Below are 16880 nucleotides of genomic sequence, written 5' to 3' on the forward strand. Positions count from 1 at the left end.
ACATGTATATTATTATTACAGGATATGATAGTGGGGCGCTCTCTTGGTCAGGCTGCAGTTCCCAAACGTGGGAGAACATAACAATAAAATGCAATAAAAGAGTTTTATTATATCATCCAAGCACAGCTGGCAAAATAGATGGCTAAAAGCCAGGCTTGCGGTCCCTTAGCTCAAGGGTCAGCACCTTTTTCTGTAAAGGTCCAAGTAGCAAATATTTTCTACTTTGGAAGCCTTTGGGTCTCTGTTGCCACTTTGTCGTCTTACTGTGAAAACAGCCTTAGATGGCATGTAAATGAGTGTGGCTGTGTGCTAATAAAACTTTCCCTGTGGATTCTGAAATTCAAATTCCATATACTTTTCACTTGTCATGAAATATTGTTTTTCTTTTGATTTTCTTCAACCATTTTTTTTTCTTTTGGCCGTACCACGCGGCTTGCAGGATCTTACCACCTACGAGGGATCAAAACCGCGCCCCCTGCAGTAAAAACCTAACCACTGGACCGCCAGGAAATTCCCTCTTCAACCATTTACGAGTGGTAAAAAACACTCGTCGAAGCACTATTCCCAGTAGCCAAAAGGTGGAAAAGCCCAAATGTCTGTCAACAGATGAGTGGACATACAAAATATGGTATATCTATCTGTTACCCAACCAAACTTGGGTCCAAGCTATGGTGTGAGTATATTATGCATATTCACCACAATAAAAAAATTATAAATTTTTATAAACCTTCAATGGCTTCCTATGGTAACCACTGAAGTTCTGCAAGAAGTCTTTGTGAGAATTAGAGAACAATGCCCCCCTTTGACACCTGCAGCTTAACTCAGGATGAGTTTCAGTATCCCCTTATTCCCCTAACCAAGCACTTTTCTACCGGATGCAAGTATATACAGAAACACTGGCTTCCCATTAAGGTTAGAAAAAATCCCAAGTTTTCACCATGGTTTGTCCCTGTCAACCTCTTACTTCTCTCTTTTCTCTATTTCAGATCACTTTGACCTTATTACTAGTTCTTGATTTCACCAAGATCATTCCTCATACCTCCATAAAGCGGTTTAAAAAAAAAGGAGAAGAAGAAGGAAATCTGTCCCATGTCTGACTTCATTGCCTGAAATTCCACTATTAGAGAGTCATTCCTTTGGCTAAAAGCATTTCTCTTCCAGAAAATACAGGGTACTGATTCAACAGCCTCCTCAGAGCCTTTTCACGTGCCATTTCCTCTGCTTGAGACACAAGTTTTTCCTTCCCGCTTTCCATGGTGCACTCTCTCCATTCACTCAGGGTCTCAGTTCAAATGTCAGAGATGCTTCCGTGGCTGCCTGATCAATAATAACCACCCACCACCATCAAGATACTCTCTACCCTGCTACTCTACATCCTTTTTCTCCATGAAGCTAATCTCTAAGTAAACTCAAGATGAGGCCGCATCTTTGCTCAGCTTTTTCTCCTGCCCCTTCCTGCTTCCAGAGGTCAGTGTGTCCAGGGAAAGAAGGGAGATGCAAATTATATAGGGCCCTGTGGGTCATCCTAAGGGTTCAGCCTGGTGCCTGGACTCTATGATATTGGTTGTGCTTTTGCAGAATGGATTGGAAATTGGGGAGATATTACTGGAGACAAAGAAAGTGATGATACTTTAAATGACTTTAAATCAGCCACAGCAGGTGTAAAATGCCACGCCAACATCCACTGATTAAATCTCCTTACTCCATGGCTCCCTACCTCCTGCAGTTTAAATCTCAAACTTGTAAGCCTGGCCTGGAGTCTGCTCTTCCAGCCTGGTCGGGGAACAGTCTAAGCAGAAAGCTTAAAGTCGGAGAAGGCAACAAGGGGGCAGCACACAGCTTCAAACTGGTGAAGTGAGGACACAGTGGGGAAGGATTCACGGGACCTGATCCCCTCCTGCCGCATCTCAAACAGCGTGCTGGGTCCCCGAGGATAGGATTTCGTCAACAGTCCCCATGAAATGTAATGGGGCCCCAACATGAAAATCCACCGCAGGAGTAAACCTTGGGGGGTGATGGATGTGTTGATGGTCTTGATGGTGGTGACGGTTTCGCAGGTGGATACGTATCCCCAAACTCATCGTGATGTATACACTCAACGTGTATCATTTTTCATGTCAATCATACCTCAGTAAACTGGGTTTTAAAAGAAAGAAAGAAAATTTGCCCTGTGCCTGATTTCATTGGCATTCCACCATTAGAGAGTCATTTCTTTGGCTTAACTTTATCTTCCAGGAGATACAGGGTACTAACTGAGCCCTGGAAGGGATTAAAGAGGCAGAGCCTTTGGACCACAGTAAAAGGCTCTGGGTAGAGCCCGCTCCACCTACAATAGGTGCCTCCTCAACAGTATAAACACATGCTTATCCTTCAAAGACCCAGATCCAACCTCTCCTTCTAAGAAATTCATCCCTCTAGGCTCCTCCGACTCTGTGTTTCTCCCTCTTGCCCCACCCACAGGAGGCTGTGAGTGTTTGTATCCAACAAGACTCTGAAATGAGACCTCTATGGATCCCTTCCCTGTGCTTTTGGGTGAATGAATCGGGGGTGGGGGGAGCGTACCCCTGGGCAGTGTGATGATGCTGCAAAGCCAAGAGCATCAGGGGCCCTTTCTGGTGCCCAAACCTAGGCACATATAGACAGGTTTGTGAACAAGCACACACACACACACACACACACACACACCTACGTTTCTCTGGTCTCTCCTCCCTGCCTTAAGCAGGGATCCAGGTATCAGCCAAAGAGGTTGGGGCACTACTGCTAGTGTCCACCAGGGGGCAAGCTTGGCTTAACTTTGTTGCTATCTGCCTTTGTGATGCCCTCGTGTGTGTGTGTGTGTATGTGTGTGTGTGTGTGTGTGTGTGTGTGTGTGTGTGTGTGTGTGTCTTTGGGATGTTTATAAATGTTTGATCCAATGGGTATCTGTCCGATTTCACCCGTGGACGCCTTCATTGGAGTTAGTAAGGTCCCAGGGCTGGGTGTATGAGTGAATACGTTTGAGGTGTGTTATCTGTCAGTCTGTCTTCCTATTTCAGGTACCGTCTGTTATGTGTTTGGGGTGTGTTTCCGTGCCCGGCTGAGTAGACATACGTCTCTGTATCTATAGCTTTATACGTGCACCTGTGAATTGCAGGTTGAAAGGAGGTGTCAGTATTTTTACATCTGTGTATGTGTTTCCGTTCATATTTCAGTCCGTTTTGGTGTTTGGGGAGGGGAGTATTCGGGTCTGGGGTCTGTCGGCCTGTCGCAGTGCGGGGGAGTATTTCTGTGTCGTGCATCTGCTGTGGATGTGAGTAGATCCTTTTTGTCTGTCTGTCTGTCTGTCTATGACCACCTGTGAGTCTTCTTGCTGGTCTCTCTTTGCCGTATTTGCCCGTCTCTGTGTATTTGGGGGGCTGTGTTTCTTCATGACAGTCTGTGCATATGCTTGGCCTGTTTTGTGGGTGTATCTTCACAAGGGGCTTTGTATCCATCATGTGTGTTATGGGTTAAATTGCACTCCCCCCCCCGCAAAAAAACAAATCCACATGTTGGAGTCCTAACCCCCAGAACCTCAGAATGTGACCTTTTTTAGAAATAGGGTCTTGGCAGATGTGACGAGTTCATTTGAGGCCATGCTGGAGTAAGGTGGACCCTTCATCTGGTATGACTGGTGTCCTTATAGGAGGGAAAAATTTGTTTTGTTTTGTTGTGGCTTCGCAGCCCTCGGCCCTGAACGCATGGAGTCCTAACCCATGGACTGCCAGGGAATTCCCTAGGAGGGAGAAATTTGGGCACAGACAAACGCATACAGGGAGGACACCATGTAAACACTGGAGTTTTGCTACCACAGGCTAAGAAAACTCCCAGGAGGTAAGAGACAGAGATGCCTGAAATAGATTTCTTTCTGGCGTCTTCAGAGGGAGCGCTGCCCCACTGAGAACACATTGATCTTGGACTTCCAGTCTCCAGAACCGTGAGACAATACATTTCTATTGTTTAATTAAGCCACTCAGTTTGTTGTACTTTGTTACAGCAGACTGAGTGAGCTAATACTGTGTGTGTGTGTGTGTGTGTGTGTGTGTGTGTGTGTGTGCGTGTGACAGCCGGATGTAACTGACAGCCAGCACCAGAGAACTTCCGAGTTAGGGCATCATGGGGTTGCCCTGTGTTCTTTTGAACCTTTCTCTGCCGGTATATTCGGGTGACAGCTGTTCCCTGGATCCAACGTCTCCAACCATCAGCGGGCCACTCCAGGGCACACCTGAGGCCCCTCCTCCACCAGCCAGCAAGAGGTGGCCTCCTCCAGCAGAGGTCTGCCTGGTCCCTCTAGGGGCACATAAGGAAGCAGGTCCAACCACTTCTCCAGACCCTCACTCTCTCCCTCCCCCTCTAAGCAGAGTTAATGCTCATTTGCACATTCCCCGAAATTCCTCCCATTTTTCTTTCTTTTTAAATTGAAGTATAGCTGATTTACAATATTGTTAGTTTCAGGTGTACAGCAAAGTGATTCAGTTATACGTAGATATATACTTTTCCATTATGGTTTATTACAGGATATTGAATATAGTTCCCTGTGCTATACAGTAGGACTTCATTGATTATCTATTTTATATAAAGTAGTTTGTATCTGTTAATCCCATACTCCCAAATCATCCCCGCCCCCGATGCTTTCCCCTTTGGCAACCATAAGTTTGTCTTCTATGTCTGTGAGTCTGTTTCTGTTTTGTGAATAAATTCATCTGTATAACTTTTTAGATTCCACATATAAGTGATATCATACAGTATATGCCTTTTTCTGACTTACCTCACTTAGTATGATAATCTCTAGGTCCATCCGTGTTGCTACAAATGGCTTTATTTTATTTTTTATGGCTGAGTAGTATTCCGTTGTGTGTGTGTGTGATATACACACACACACACATCTTCTTTATCCATTCATCTGTTGATGGTGCATCCCAATTCTTAGAAGGGCACCAGTCACATTTGATTAGGGTCCATCCTAATGACCTCGACCTCATTTTAACTCAATTACCTCTTTAAAGAACCCATCTCCAGGGCTTCCCTGGTGGCGCTGTGGTTGAGAGTCCGCCTGCCGATGCAGGGGACACGGGTTCATGCCCCGGTCCGGGAAGATCCCACATGCCGTGGAGCGGCTGGGCCCGTGAGCCATGGCCGCTGGGTCTGCGCGTCTGGAGCCTGTGCTCCGCAACGGGAGAGGCCACGACAGTGAGAGGCCCGCGTAACGCAAAAATAAAAGAACCCATCTCCAAATACAGTCACATTCTGAGGTCCTGGGAAGGTTAGGACTTCAACATACAAATTTGTGGGGACACAGTCAACCCATAACTGCCAGTGTCACAAAAGTGAGTGAGGGGACTTCCCTGGTGGTCCAGTGGTTAAGAATCCCCCTTCCAATGCAGGGGACGTGAGTTTGATCCTTAGTTGGGGAACTAAGATTCCACATGCCATGGAGCAACTAAGCCACGCGCCACAACTAGAGAGAAGTTCATGCGCCACAACAAAATATCCCTCATTCCGTAACAAAGACCCCGTGTGCCGCAACTAAGACCCAACACAGCCAAATAAATAAATGAAGTGAGTAAATGAATGAATGAATGAATGATAGAACGGGCTCTCTGGCAGGTTCTGGTTTTGTTCCAAGTATTCACTGCCTCTCCCTGGAAGAGGAGTAAACCTTTCTGCCCTACTGATGCTACTCTGGGCCATACGACTTGCTCTGGCCAATGAAATGTCTTCTCGTCATCCCCAAGAAGAAACATTAGGAACAACTGAGTGGTCCTGCCATCTCTCTTTTCCTTCTGCCACAAGCCTGACACATCCCAAGGCTGGAGGTCTCCAACAGTGTGATTCCTGCAGCACCTTCTCTTTCCAGAAACTTCTTCTTCAGCAGAGTTGAGGCCAATGTGTGAAGGAGCTGTTTGTGAGATGTTGGGATGGGGAGTCATTTGTTACAGCAGCAATACTCAGCTCAAGGTGACTGATACAGGTCGTGTTGTGCTGGGGCTTAAAGGCCCAACCGAAGACCCCCCAAGACCAGGGTTAGAACTCAAGCTCAAAGTTCAGCCTGGGGCTGGAGGACAGTGATTCAAGACCTCCAAGAATAAGTCCATGACCTCAACCCCATTGACACCATTGAATTAGACAACCCAGGTAGCCACCTTAGGTAAATTCATGGCATGGCTCAGGAGGAAGTTGCGGGGGAGGGCAGAAGCCCCTCCCCATAATCCCTGACCCTTGGAACTCCATTCCCTCTCCAATACCCTGTTTCCAGTTTCACAGCCCTTCAAACACGGAGCACACGTCACACCAGACTCTGGATCCTGCACCTGGCCCGGTGTACACAGGTGCTGTCTGAGCACTGGCTTACCTGGGGTTGGGGAGAGAACCAAGGAAATGATTAGGTCCCCACCAGCTACTGGAACAATGGTTAAGAAGGTGAAGAAGGCGGCTTTACACTTAGACACAAACTAACTATGCTCTCAAACAGGTGATCTAGCTTTCTCTGGTTCAGAAAGGTGAGGTCACTTTTCCAACATGTGACAGCTAACTTTGTAAGGGCAGAGCTGACCTTCGAATCCTCCTGGAACCTTGGCCAAGACGCTCAACTCTCCAAGAAGCTGGTTGTGAGATTATATTAGATAACGTCTGTGAAGAGCTTACTATCGTGGTACCAGGCATCGTTGAATGTTCAACATGAGGGCTGCCTCCATCATTAGGGGAGTGGAGTAATATTCACAAGTATTAACTATTTTCCATCAAATTAATATATTGCCCATGGGCCATCCTCAGCCTTGGCCACCATCATTTTTTTCCTCCTAACAGTTATTCCTGCAGGAGATTTACCAAAAAAGCACCATCCTGGCTTTCGAACTTCAAAAGCCTAATTAAAGATGCTTATTCTTGGGTTTTGAGCCCCCACCATCTAAGCCCTCAAGGGCTCTAGATAAAAGTCTGGCCAAAGTGGTTGCCAGGGGACAGTGGGAGAGGGAAAAGGGAACTGATCGCTCCATGGGGACGGTTTCCCTTTTGCAAGATGACAATTTCTGGAGATTGATTGCACAACAGTATAATATTCATCCCATTACTGAACTGTACAGGTAAAACAGGTTAGGATGGTAAATTCGATGTTACGTGTGTTCTGCCACCATTTTTTAAAATAATAAATTCTATTAAGTAAAAAGAAAGTCTGGCTATAGATGCAGAAAAGCATTCAGGCTGAGTCAATTTTTCCTGCAACAAAATAGATCATGGTTTCCCAGTGTGGACGGGAGGAGTTGGGTGGGAAAGACAGTTAAACTCAGAGACAGGTCCAGAGATGCATCCCTATATCCTATTAGCCCAACCCCAGTCTAAACAGCTTCAGAATCAAGTGAAATCTGAGACATCGTCCTCCCAAAAATATGCAGATATATGCAAATCCTGGATTTTCTTTCAGAGGATTCAAAGCTCCTCAGGGATCCACAGACCACTGGTAGGACCCATGTGCCTTTGACCAATGGGTTCAAGATGTCTAAAAGATAGCCCCAAATTACAGGGCACCAAACAGAAGCAAAAACACTGGAAAGGCGTTTGGATTCTCCATGGAATGGAGATTAATGACCATTAATCAGATTAAGCAGAGCTAAGTCTTGAAGTCTGACAAAAATAGGGGCTCTGCCATTCTGTGATACCAGATGAGGACTCAAGTTTCCCTGGAGCCCCCCAGACCCCAGGATACAGCAGGCTGTACGGAGTTTCCCCACACCCTGCATGTGGCAGCATCCACTGAGTGGGCATGGCTGCCAAAGACTGTGCAGATCCTGTCAGCATCCCACCCATAGCGCCCCAGTACCGACAAGGTCCCTACAGGTTAGTAGCTCCAAATATGCCTGTGGTTCTCTGGCCGCCAGAGAATGTACTGCCTATATAAGAGCAGCTCTCAAGCCATGACGAATGGAAGTTGGTGGATAAATATCCCAGCTCCCTTGCCTGTCAACTCCAAGGCTTGTTCTCTACTGACTTCCAGAGGTCCTGAATAAAGAGGAACCCCCATTGCCCAAAGCTGTGACCTCATCCACGCTCCCTGTGTCTCCCTCCCCTTCCCGTCTCTCTTCCCTGCTCCATCCCAGCTGCTTCCTCGGATCACCTCCCAGATAGATTTTGCACCCCCAAATCCTTGTCTCAGGCTCTGCTTCTGGAGCAGCTCAACCTAAGACAGTGACTGTATAATTTATCATCCAAACCAGGACACTTTGGAGAATGAAAAGGATCGTGGTTAATAACTGCACGAGGGCAATAGCCAGGACCGTCCTGGGGAGACCAGGATGTAGAGTCATTCCACTCAGCAGTTAAGGGGAAAAAGCCAGATGCGCTGCATGAGCCAAGAGGGATGTGGAAAATGCAGAGGCACCAAAGATGAAACAGAAGCAATTACGTCTCAGCAGGAGGCAGTGATGGAAGATAACCACCAAGAACCAGCAGTCTTTGCAACACTCCAGCGCCAAAGCCCCTGGAGTTGAGACATGACCTTGGAGAGAATTGACTCAGGAGACCCAGATTCAACTGAGATGAAGGTTTTTACCACTTAGCAGAACTGGAGAGGCTCCAAATAGTAATTATGTCCTATTAGAGAAAAAAAAAATGAGAGTTCCATGTTTGTGATCTGGAATCTGTGAGCGTAACACTCTTTCCTGCCACGTGGGGGTCCCATTTCCTATTTCAGGTTTTCTTTTAAATGGCAGAGAAAGGTGATGGAGCCGGAAAGCAGGAATTAGTGAGGGGGCTTTTGTCTGTGTCCCCATGCCCTTGCCCATCTCTCCCTTCCCAGGTCTGACACAAGTCCATCCATTCATCATTTTATTAAAAGCGGTTGACTTGAGCCCTGCCTTCTCGAGGGGACCCAAGAGGAAATCAGTGTATTATAAATTAACCACGGCAGGGCATCATCCCAGGAGGCCTGCCAGCTGGACGCTAGCCCTCCACAGTCCATCCCGGACGCTCAGCCCGCCAGGACCTTTCACAGCCCCGAGGCCCGCTGCCTGCTCATCCCAGGCTCGGAGCCTAGAGTTTCTCGTCGCTCTGGCAATGTACCAAAGCTCAGCAGTACTCAGAATAATCCTCTTCCACATAGTTGGAGGGGAACCAGCCAACCTGGAAGGAGACAGGGAAGTGGTCAGGGCAGCCTCTGCACGTTCTCCCACTGTTCCTCGACACGCCAGGAAGGTTCCCTCCTACCTCAGGGCCTTTGCACCTGCCATACCTTCTACCCCAGAACGTAACTCCCCTAGATACACCCTCGCTGACCACTCCCACCTCCTACAGTCCTTTACTGACATGTCACCTTATCAGTAAGGGCTTCCTAACCATCCTATTTAAAATTGCAAACCCCATGCACCCCAACAGTCCTTATCCCCACTTCCTGCTTTTCCATAACGCTTTTCACCATCTAATTGATTATATATGTTACTCATTTATGGGCTTCTTGTCTGTTTCCCCTCCCTTCACTACAACAGGCCAGGGATTTTTGTCTGTCTTATTCATCACTGAGTTCCAAAAGCCTAGAATAGTTCCTGGCACACAGTAGACACTTAATAAATATTTGTTGAAAATATGGATGGATGACGCAAGAGGGAGGAGATATGGGGATATATGTATATGTATAACTGATTCACTTTGTTACAAAGCAGAAACTAACGCACCATTGTAAAGCAATTATACTCCAATAAAGATGTTAAAAAAAAAAGATGGATGGAATGATGGATGGATGGGTGGGTGGATGGATGGAGGGATGGATGGAATGATGGATGGATGGATGGATAGATGGATGGATGAAATGATGGATGATGGATGGAATGATGGATGGATGGAATAAAGGATGGATGGATGAAATAAAGGATGAATGGATGGATGGATGGATGGATGGATGAATTCTTTACAGCCCAAACCTTCCTAAACATCCCATAATCCCCCCTCAAGCCCTAACTGTTCTCTACCACACACTAAATTTACCCTCCAAAGTTCCTAAAACTGTTCACCTAAGCAATTATCTAGGTCACTTTTCACATGTTTCCCTCTGGTAGAACTGAAGCTCCTAACCAGTGTCTTTATCTTCATTCAACAAATATTTTTTGAGAAACCAATACAAGCAAGGCAGTATTCTAGAGGCTAGGAATTCATCAGCAGATGAAATAAAGAATACTTTCTGCCTTGTGAGACAAAAATAAGAACCAGACAGAAACTTTTTTGAGAAAATTTAAGTTCCCTCCTGAAAGTCCAAATTCAGGCAGACAAAAGATCACAAAAGGCAAAAGCGGTTGGTCTCAGTTCTGCCTTTTCATGTATTCAATAAATATTGATTGACATACTATGTGACAATCAATGTTCCAGGCACTGGTGATACTGCAGTGAACAAGATAGAAAAATCCCTCCCCTCGTGTTCCCCAAACATGCCAATCACTCTCTCACCCCAGGGCCTTTGCACGTGCTGGTTCCTCTGGAATACTTTCCCACACCTCCCACCACCCATGACCTGGCTGACTTAACTCACCCCTCAGTGATCAGCTTGGTCTCTCAGAAGGCGCCCTGACCTGCTCCCAGGATGAGCTGGGGGTTCCTTGGGGGCTCCCAAGGTGCCTTATGATTCCCCATCTCAATCTCAACCACTCACTGTTGTAACTGCATGGTTACAGGTCTGTGCTTCTCACCAGACTATGAGTTTCAGGAGGGCAGTGATTTTACTGTGCTCATTTTTGTCTCCTTGGCACCCAGCTAAATGCCCGACCCATAGTAGGTGCTCAATAAATAAGTGCAAGGCGCATAAATGAAATCTGTCCCTTCATCCCTTCCTACCAGGGAAGCCCTTCACACGAGCCCCTGCCCACTCACTCCACTCCATCATCCCGTAGAGCTTCACGAGAGCCAGCTCACCCCACACCCTTTCCCTGGGGCTGCCAAACTCCACCCCAACTCACCCGGCCATAGATCTCCCCTCGCCACCAGCCCTGCTGCCCCTTCTTGTTAAGGATCTTGATGATGTCACCCTCTTTGAGGGACAGCTCTGATCGGTCCCGGGCGCAGAAGTCATAGCGGGCTTTGGCTGTGCCAAAATACTTGGTGCTCCCTGCTGTGTGGGAGAGAGCAGAAGTGGGAAAGGGCCCTGGGGCAGACACACACCTACCGTCTGGGGGCAGTGGGAGGACAATGCTCCAATAGACCAGGATGAAGAAGGGCTCCTCAATGCTTCCTTCCGCTGAGTGTTGGGTGGCCTGTGTTCTGAGTGTACACAGCTGTCTTCCCAGAATCATCCTTCTAGCCCAACCAGCATCCAAACTTAGAAAGTAATACCAGTTATGATCTTTGAAATGTTACGTATATATTCATAGTGAAAGAAACAGAAGAAAGATGTGGAAGTTCTCATTCTAGATAATATTAATCATACTAAAGAAGTCCAAGGGTTGAAAAAGAGAGGGAGAAAGATAAGAAAGGGAAAAACTTTCCAAAGTACAATATTAAGTGATATTGCAGACTATAAAATTAATTTGTAGTATTTCTGCAAATAGGCTAAGATTGAACATCCAAATATTCACCGGGATGAATAAGTAACTTGCAGACAGATAGAAACATTTATTTGATTGGGTGATGAGAATAGGGATAATTTTGGTCTCAGTGTCCTAATGTTATGCTGGTGTTGCTTTTTCAAAAATATAACTTTTGAAGTGGTGAATTGTTATTTTATTGGTAAACATTTTAACAATAATTAATTTTAAAATCCCTCTTAAAAAATTTTTTGGACATGTATGTAAGAATTCAGAAACTCCACCACCCAGGCAACTTTTCTGCAAAACGTACTCCAAAATGCACTCCAGAAAAATAAAATCTGAATCAGAATAAGAAATTTTAAAAATAAAGGAAAACACAGAAAACAAGAAATATAGACTGTCTAGATAATTCTTGATATTGAATTTGCAAAGTGAAATGCAGTGGTGAAGAAAAAATTCCTAAAATATAAGGTGTGATTGTTTTCATTCACAGCAAACCGTAGCCTACATTCCAAATAACTTCAACAAACCAGGTGAGTAAGAGATACACAGGAAAAGGAAAGAAAGAGCGTACTAAAGGTCTTGCCTTTCTGTGGGAGGTTATTGATACTAATTCATGCCTGATATTGATACAAAAATAAAGGCTTAAAATGTGTAGGTGAGAACCCTTCTGGTTCCTAGTGTCCTCATCTTCCCAAATAGGAAAGTAAACTCTTTCGTCCAAGTAAATGGATATGCAAATCTCTCAAGAGCAAAGGGACAAACAGGAGGTGGGAATTAGCTCAAGCTGTTTCACAGATAGGACTTTTCTATGCCCACAGGAAGGAATGTCCACGGCATCCCCAAACTTTCCCTCCACAATGGGAAGGAGCTGGCACAGCAGGCCCCCAGCTGGAGACAGCCTACCTGGTGGTTTGCTGATGGCTCTCCTCTCAGGCTCCTTGAATGGGAACTGCAGGGTGGTGTCCAGTGACTTGAAGCAATCCTTCAGAGAATTTTGTTGGTAGAATTCTACAAGCTCCTGCAAAGAAAACAGCAGGACAGATGCTCTCCCAGAGGGCCAGCCCACAATGGGGACACAGCTGAAGGAGCCACATCCAACTCCTCATGTGAAACAGGTCCTCCTTCTGGTCTCCCTGGCAAAAGACACCTTGAATGCTCCCCACGATGGGGAGCTCACTCTCTTCCTGGTCAGCCAGGACCATTTTATGGTGAAGAGATCACATTGTCTCAAGACAGTTCTCCTAACAGCCAGTTCATTTCATGATAAATTTACCAAATAATCAACTTGCCTGATGACCAGCTCACCAAAAGCAACCCTCCCTGGGTGTCAAGAGCACTATTTTTACAAATAATTGTAATAATAATAAATGCTGTTTACTAAGTACCTACTGTGTCCTGGTCAGTGTGCAACCACACATCATCAAAATCTCCTAATAATCATGGGAGGTGAAAACATTGATGAGTCCCCTAGTTTATAAATGGAGAAACTGAGTCACAGAGAAGGCTCGTGCAGGGTCCCACAGCTGGAAAAGGGCAGATCCAGAATTCAGTCCCAGGACAAGCAATAGAGCGTAGCAGCTAAGAGCTGGCCTCTATAATAAATTGATCTGAATTCAAGTCCCAGATGTGTTGCGTTTAAGAATACTTCTTCCACAAACGCTCAACCTGATTCTCACAGTGGGGAAACAGTCAAGTCAACATTAACATTCTGCAAAACAAAATGTCTTATGTTTTGGAGTTCTAGACTTCAAAAGTTACAAAGTCATGAAAGACCAAAGAAATAAATAAAAGACTGGGGAACTATCGCAAATTAAAAGAGACACTAAGGAGATGAAAGGAATGTGTGATTCCCCTATTATATCCTAGGGGGAAAAGGTTATAAAAGACATAATTCAGGCAATCAGGGAGCTTGGAAAATGGGCTGCGTATTATTATAATAATTTTGTATCAATGTTCAACTTCCTGACTGTGATAATAATACAGTAGTGAGGCAAGAGAATGTCTTTGATAGTCATGCTAAAGTACTTATAGGAAGGGTCACGATGCCCGCAAATTACTCCTAAATAGTGCAGAATAAATGTGTGAGTGTGTGCGCAGAGAGAGAGAGGGAGACAGAGAAAGCCAAAGAGGAAGAATATTAACCATCAGTAAATCCAGGTGAAAGGTCCACAAATATTCATGACACTATTCCAGCAACATTTCAGTAATGTTTCAGAAATAAAAAATGGGGGCAGGCAAAACTTTCAGAGTAAAAAGTTTGGGGGCAAAATAGATTTGTGGAATGAGTGAACAGTCCCTCATCTTTTGGGCAGTCAAAGATCCATTGGAGGCTCAAGTGAAATTTGAGATACCTTCCTCCCCCAAAAATGCAAATATATGCAAATTTATGGATTTTCTTTCAGAGGATTCCCAGAATCCTCAAGCATCCACAGACCATGGCTAGGATCCGTGTGCCTTAAACCAATGGGCTTAAGATGTCTAAAAGACAGCCCCAAATTATAGGGCACCAAATAGAAGCAAAAACACTGGAAAGGCATTTGGATTCTCTGTGAAATGGTCATTAAGCAGATTAGGCAGAGCTAAATCTTGACATCGGACAAAAATAGGGGCTCTGCTATTCGGTGATACCAGATGAGGACTAAATCTCAGTTTCCCGCATGTGTGAAACGGGAACTCAGAGAGTGAGTTGAGCGGATGACGTGCAGTCCTATCTATGATATGTTTGGCACTCGGTCAGTGCTTTGTAAATGTTCACTGATGCTACTGTTGTTTTTGTTCTTATTCTTCTTCTCCGTGTTGATGATTAGGAACATGAGTTTAAAGCCAGTTGCTCCATAGTGCCTCTTGGAGGGGCTGTTCTGAATGTAGGAAAGGGGGTCCCAAGGTGGAGCTTCAGAGAGGGTCCTACCTAGATTCTGGAAGGCTGGGTTTAGGGATACATTGGCCCTTACCATAAGCCCCCGGAAAGCCTTCTTCTCTGTAATCCGGTACAGTCCTTCTGCTGTCATGATTTTAATATGCTTGACCTCAACATTATACCTGGAAGCAGGGAAAGAGAGCGAGACGGTCACTGGGTCCTGAGTCTGGGAATTCAGTCCCATCTCCTGTCGAGTCTCAGCCCCATGCCACACACCCCCAACCATGGAAGAAGCGTTCTTGGCTACTTCAGGGAGGGGGCGACCACTGGAGCCCGACAGGATCCCTTCCCTGGAGCCTTTGCTGCTCTAAACCTTAATTTCTCGCTCCATATAACAGGAATCATCTTCCTTGACCCACGGAGTTGTTGAGAAGTCAAAAATACCTTATAAGGAAAGCACTGCTATAGAGTACATAGAATGAAATCTCCACTTCCACTCATATGAATGACCATAGCATCTAACGGATGTGCGAGAAGGGGTCCGTTTCCACCAATATGGCGGACCACAGACTAGTAAGGAAGAGGCATGAATTAGCAGAAGTGGTTCTGCCAATATGAAGAACTAGATACCCAAAAAAATCTCCTACTCGAAAAACCCCTAGAAATGCCGTGAAAAAAATGCTGAGCTCTCAAAAATGTAGGGGAAATCCCCAGAGGCCAAAAATGAGGATGAAACTTAAAAGTATATGTCTTTTTACTCTTTTTTTTTTGTTTGTTTTTTTGGCCACGCTACACAGCTTGGGGAATCTTAGTTCCCCAACCAGGGATCGAAGCCCAGCCCCCAGCGAGAGAAGCACAGAGTCCTAACCACTGGACCGCCAAGAAATTCCCGAGGAGCATATGTCTTAATCACATAGAAATATGAGATGAGTTACTGGATCCCTGTTGGGTAGAGAGTTGGCACTGAGACCCACCCACACCCATAAGGGTAGACTGTCAAAAAGCTACATCCTCAGGAAAAGAGGTGGTCTAGAAAAGCCCACCCATGAGCACAGCAGGGACCATGTGAAAGCTTGTCTCAGACCCGAAACAGAAAAGTCACCCTTGAGAATTCATAACCTCAGTCCTACCCTCTTATGGGTTTAGTATTTATTCTTAAACCACCTGTGGAGTCTGGGAAACTAAGGAATTAACCCAAAATATTTTAACCTGAAAAAGAAATGAACTTGTTGGTGATTCCCAACAGAAGCAAATGCAAAATCTCTGGGGACCCAGGCAGCAAAGATACCCACAGGGAAAGCCCTGCTTAAAATCACAAGACCCAGTGACAAAACCAACAAGGAAATAAGTCACCACAAGCAAGAAGCTGAACCCAAGAAACAGCAAGGCAGGAAAGCCGGGGTTTGCAAGACTTGGGTCCAGATTGCATTTCTGCCTCTTCCTAGAGTATGCTAAATGCCTCCTGGAGCCTCGCTTAAGAAGCATATCTCTTTCCTGTGGGTTGCCAGTCGAGTAAAAGAAATCAGAAAGATTAAAAACACCTAGAACCCTGCAGGAGCTCAATAAAAGATAACTATCGTGACTGTACATCTTTCTTCTTCCTAAGCACCTGCAGTGCCCAGGTCACAAGGGGAGATAGGTCAGGAAAGGAGGAATTACTTAATGCTGATGGCAAATTCTGCAGCATCTTTCACCCTCTGTCGCACCAAAAACGTCCCGTCCGAGCGGTTGGTGAGGATGCCTTCCGCCGCGGCTCGCTCCATGGGGCCCGCGTACCTGTCGAGATACACCAAGGAGAAAGGTCCACACAGCCCCTATGTTGCCCTATTGAGGCTGCTTTTCCCCCCAACCCCTGTGATTTCTTTTTAAGTGAATGACAGCCTGGGTCTAGCAGCGCCCTTAGACACTATAAACCTTGGGGGAGGCATTGGCCAGAGTCCCGAAGTGGCAGTGGCCATTAGATATCTGTAAGTCACACCCAAGGTTTCACCCCTGGATTGCAGGAGACAACTCGGTCCTTTGGGTGTGACTGTGTCTCCGTGTGACACAATAAGAAATATATATTTGGTTTCTGTGCCCCCCACCCTTTCCTGGCACGCAACTCCTAAAAGTTTCGGAATCTCCGACGTGATAAGTGTCTTTTTCTGTGCTAATGAGATGACTGGGGGCTCTTCGATAGCCTCAGGATGGGGGCTGGTGGCCGGAAGAAACAACCACGTGGTTAGAGGGTTGGAACTTTCAGCCTCACCCCACCCCTACATATGGGGAGAGAAGAGGGGCTGGAGGTTGAGTTCACTAATGGCCAGTGATTTAACCAATCTTGCCTACGTAATGATGCCTCAACCAAACCCCAACCGAATGGTTTTGGAGAGACTCCAGGTTGGTGAACACAGGGAGGTACGGGGAGGGTGCAAGCCCAGAGAGGGCGTGGAAGCTCCGTCCCCTTTCCCCATACCCTGCCCTGTGCATCTCTTCCATCTGACTGTTCCTGAGTTGAATCC

At 45.9% G+C, this 16880-nt stretch overlaps 1 protein-coding gene across 3 annotated transcripts in view; it reads right to left on the reverse strand.

Moving 5' to 3' along the window:
* Positions 1-8831: 8831 nt before the first annotated feature.
* Positions 8832-16880, reverse strand: part of VAV1 (vav guanine nucleotide exchange factor 1) — a gene marked incomplete at its 5' end in the record, with an annotated part of 50211 nt that continues 42162 nt past the window's right edge. For 2 of the 3 annotated variants that reach the window (XM_082652302.1, XM_082652301.1), the window contains 5 exons: positions 8832-9132; positions 10953-11104; positions 12426-12540; positions 14474-14561; positions 16039-16155. In XM_082652302.1, the coding sequence (XP_082508428.1) occupies positions 9079-9132; positions 10953-11104; positions 12426-12540; positions 14474-14561; positions 16039-16155 (526 nt within the window). In that variant the 3' untranslated portion in view covers positions 8832-9078. The remainder of the gene's footprint in view (positions 9133-10952; positions 11105-12425; positions 12541-14473; positions 14562-16038; positions 16156-16880) is intronic. The other variant, XM_082652303.1, reaches the window with a different exon arrangement.

The sequence above is a fragment of the Grampus griseus genome (assembly GCF_964374135.1).
Source record: "Grampus griseus genome assembly, chromosome: 3".
NCBI classification, from domain to species: Eukaryota; Metazoa; Chordata; class Mammalia; order Artiodactyla; family Delphinidae; genus Grampus; species Grampus griseus.